Source organism: Juglans regia, chromosome 14 (assembly GCF_001411555.2).
Source record: "Juglans regia cultivar Chandler chromosome 14, Walnut 2.0, whole genome shotgun sequence".
NCBI classification, from domain to species: Eukaryota; Viridiplantae; Streptophyta; class Magnoliopsida; order Fagales; family Juglandaceae; genus Juglans; species Juglans regia.
Window position 1 is genome coordinate 25482775 of NC_049914.1, and position 4480 is coordinate 25487254.

Below are 4480 nucleotides of genomic sequence, written 5' to 3' on the forward strand. Positions count from 1 at the left end.
ATATATTCTCAAGGCATAGAAGCCCCCCAACTGTGGGACTTTGCAAGTGTTGGCTTGAAAAATGGCCAATCTATGGCTTTACCTGGTCTATGCATTGGGATTGTTCTTGTTAGCCACCAATATAGTAGCAGCCATTGACGAGCCTTATTTTGTCCACTCTCCTCCTCCTAACCAAATAAGACGACCACCAATAACAGTCCCATACCCACTACCACCGTTCGACAATCATAGGCAACCACCGCCAATGCCAAACCACCAAAACTCCCTTCCTCCACCACAGTTGGATAGCCAAAAGTCTCCTCCTCCTCCTTATGTTTCTAAATCTCCTCCGCCACTATCATCACCACCTCCCCCTCTTTCACCTCCAACTCCAACTCCATCCTCATCTCCATCATCATCCTTATCACCTAGCAGTGAACCACCATTACAACCTTCTCCATCTCCATTCTCATCCATACCTCCATCTCCAGCTCTATCCTCTTCTCTATCCCCATCTACATCATTGTTGTCACCATTGTCTCCATCTCTATCTCCGTCTATATCCCCATCACCTGTCAATGAGCCACTGCCACCACCTTCTCCAACTCTTTCCCCTTCACCATCCTCATCCTCATTACCTGGCAACAAACTACTACTACCACCTTCTCCATCTCCATCTTCATTCCCATCCACACCTCTATCTCCAACTCCATCTTCTTCCTTATCTCCATCTACATTCCCACTACCACCACCATCTCTATCTCCATCTATATCCCCATCACCTGTCAATGAGCCATTACCACCACCTTCTCCATCTCCATCTTCATCCCCATCACCTGGCAATGAAGCACCTCTAGCACCTTCTCCTTCTCCATTTCCATTATCGTCAACACCTATATCTCCAAGTCCATCTTCTTCTCTATCCCCATCGCTACCACCATGGTCTCCATCTTTATCCCCATCACCTGTCTATGAGCCATTGCCACCACCTTCTCCATCTTTGTCTCTATCTCCTTTCACATCCCCATCCCCATCCACACCTCCATCTTCTTCTTCTTCATATCCACCCCCATCCACATCTTCACTATTACCACCTTCTTCATCCCCATCCTTACCTCCCTTTCCATCCTCATCCCCATCTTCATCTCCATCATCATCAAAACCTCCATATCTATCTCCATCCCCATTCACACCACTTGTCAATGAACGAATACCAACCCCTTCTCCATCTTTATCCTCTTCTCCATCTCCATCCCCATCTGCAACTCCATCTCTACCTCCATCCCCATCTCCATCCCAAGTTTTATCCCCATCCCCATCACATGTAAATGAATCACAATCACAACCTTTGCCATCTCCATCTCCATCCTCCTCACCATCTTCATCCCCATCCTCACCCATAACTCCACTGCCACCACCCTTGTCATCTCAATCTCCATCCCCATCCACCTCTCCTTCTTTATCTCCGTCCCCATCTCCATCCATATCCACATTCCCATCCTTACCTTCTTCTCCATCCCCATCACCATTAGAACCTCCACCTCCATATGTTCACCAATCACCATCACCACCCCCACGATCTTCACCACCACCACCTCCTTTATCTCCTCCCCCACCCAGTTACAAGTTTCCACCACTACCTCCACCATCCCCTACTCCACCTAATTACAAATCTCCACCACCACCTCCTCCACCCCGTTACAAAACTCCACCACCACCTCCTCCATCTCCTCCTCCACCCCATTACAAATCTCTGCCACCACCAACTCCTCCATCTCCTCCCCCATCTCCTCCCCCAGCCCATTACAAATCTCTGCCACCACCACCTCATCCATCTCCTCCCCCACCCCGTAACAAATCTCCACCACCACCTCTGACATCTCCTCCCCCACCCCATAACAAGTCTCCACCACCACCTCCTCCCCCACCTCGTAACAAATCTCCTCAACCACCTCATCCATCTCCTCCTCCACCTCACTACAAATCCCCCCCACCACCTTCTCCATCTCCGCCTCCACCCCGCTACAAATCTCCACCTCCACCATCAAGCTCATCTCCTCGTACTTAAGACTACCAGTACCTAAGACCTCACATCATTTACTAAACAAATCACAATTTCTATGAGATTATGTAAGTGTGTAACGGTCTTTTTTTCCTTCCTTTTCTCTAACCCATCATTAATTATGATAATTTTTACTATTTTTTATAGGTACCTTATAAACTGATAAAAGAATAATTGTTGCTGAAGTACTCAGACTCTATTATCGAGCTTTGGTTTTTCGTTATAACTCAATGCCAATCAAGGCAACCGTTCAAGACAATCGAGATATGATATGCCTGGCAGCTCTTGTGCAATATATAAACGTATTTTATTGACTTGATATAATGAAACGATGGTTACATAATATTTGTTCATCAATGCATCATGTAGATGCATTTTCTTAGTTTTTATTGATTGGGCCATCGATCTATTCATATATATTCAATTTATGGTTGATGTCGTTGTCTCTCAATATCGCTCTCGACCGTATTACATAATTTCTATTGAAAAAATGAAAGAGATTAATCAAAGAGAGGGGTTCTCTAGTTAGACAGTAAGCTAGACGCTTTTGAATCTGTCTCTTAGAAAAATATTGATTTCCACTCAAGAACGGCTTTTGCAATATGAAACTTAACAATATTGTCCTCAAGAAATAACATTTATGTAAATAGTGTGCATATTGCAAATACTGAATATATATACTATTATGTGTAAGATAAAACAGAAAATATGATGGAGTAGGTTTTGATACCTTACTCACTAAAAGAGTTTGTATATTTATAGAGTTGTATCAAGCTGTTTGTTACAAAAGGAATCCAAATTTACAAGGATATGTAAAATACTATCTTAACAAACTAATTCAAAAATCAAAAATCAATTATTTACAATTCTATTTTCACATTGTTGCAATCTCGGGATCTTCTGTTTTCTCTATATACTCAGTCAAGCTAACACCCCTACAAACTAATGGGAACTAAGCAGATCATCAGTTTGGACCTTAGAAATTTAAACCTCAATGTTGTATGTCCCTAAGTAAAAATGTCTGCTATTTTGTCTTCTATTGAAATATGACAGTCTTGAACATCTCTATTTACCACATTTTCTCTCACAAAGTGGTAGTCCACTTCAATATGTTTTGTTCTAGCATGGAAGACTGGATTAAAAGCTAATTCAATGGCTCCTATATTGTTACACCAAATTACTGGACATTTAGCTAGAACAATATTTAATTCTCTAAGTAACATTCTCATCCAATAGAGTTCAGCAATAACTAATGCAAGGGGCCTGTATTCTGCTTCTACACTTGAACGAAAGACCACATTTTGGCTTTTAGCACTCCAAGAGATCAAGTTTTTGCCTAGAAAAATTCCATACCCACTGCTGCTACGTCTGTCATCTAGATTGCCTACCCAATCAAAATCACAATATGCATTTATCTCTATGGTTGATGGTGTGTAATAAAGACCATAATCAATTGTCCCTTTGAGATATCTTAGAACACGCTTGAGAGTTATCCAGTGTCCTCATGGGGAATGCATAATTGATTAACAATATAGGAAATATTAGGTCTGGAAATGGTGCAATATTAAAGTGCTCCAACAACCATTCGGTATTTACTAGGATCTTTAAGTAGTAATCCTTCTTGATATGTCAACTTCTTTCTAGAAACTGTTAAAGATGACAATGGTTTTGCTCCAGCCATGTCTGTTTTATTCAATAGATCAGTGATATATTTGCTTTGTCTCAAGTGAAGGCCATTTGAATCACGTCATGCTTGAACACCTAAGAAGTAACTCAAATTCTTGAGGTATTTGAGTTTAAATTGTGAGTTGAGCAATAAAGTGATGTATTGCCTGCTTATTTGATCATGTCACGATAATGTCATCTACGTATACAAGAACAAATAATTGTAAGTTATTATTTGCAAAAATAAATAGAGATGTATCAACTGATAATTCAAGAAATCCATATTAAGTCAGTTGCTGAGAGAGTCTTCAAAACCAAGCTCTTTGAGCTTGTTTTAGTCCATATAGAGACTTATGTAATCTACAAACAAAATCAGGTTGAGATTTATCAATAAATCCCTTTGATTGCTCCACGAATACCTCTTCATCCAATATGCAATGCAAGAATGCATTAGAGACATCTAGCTGATGAATAGGCTAGTGGAAATTAACAGCTAGTGCCAAAATTAAACGAATAGTAGAGGGTTTAATTACTGGTGAAAATTTCTAGGGACTCGACTTATTGTTCATGAAGGTCGGCACTTGGCTTATTGGTCACGAAGGTTGGCAAGTCGAGGGATTTGTGTCTGACAGGCCATTTGGGATTAGCTCAGGATGCTTGGGCTTAACCGCTTCTTCGTGGCATGTCTAGGAACTCGGCTTATTGTTCACAAAGGTCGACAAGTCGAGGGACTTGTGTCTAACTGGTCATTTAGGCAGAGCTCGAGATGCTCTT

At 41.3% G+C, this 4480-nt stretch overlaps 1 protein-coding gene across 1 annotated transcript; it reads left to right on the forward strand.

Annotated features, from left to right (window-relative positions):
• LOC108998690 (proline-rich extensin-like protein EPR1) lies at positions 1 to 2209 on the forward strand. Its single transcript, XM_035685647.1, has 2 exons — positions 1 to 2109; positions 2189 to 2209. The coding sequence occupies exon 1, from the start codon at positions 62 to 64 to the stop codon at positions 2045 to 2047; it is 1986 nt and encodes a 661-aa protein (XP_035541540.1). The 5' UTR covers positions 1 to 61; the 3' UTR covers positions 2048 to 2109; positions 2189 to 2209.
• The last annotated feature ends 2271 nt before the right edge of the window (positions 2210 to 4480 follow it).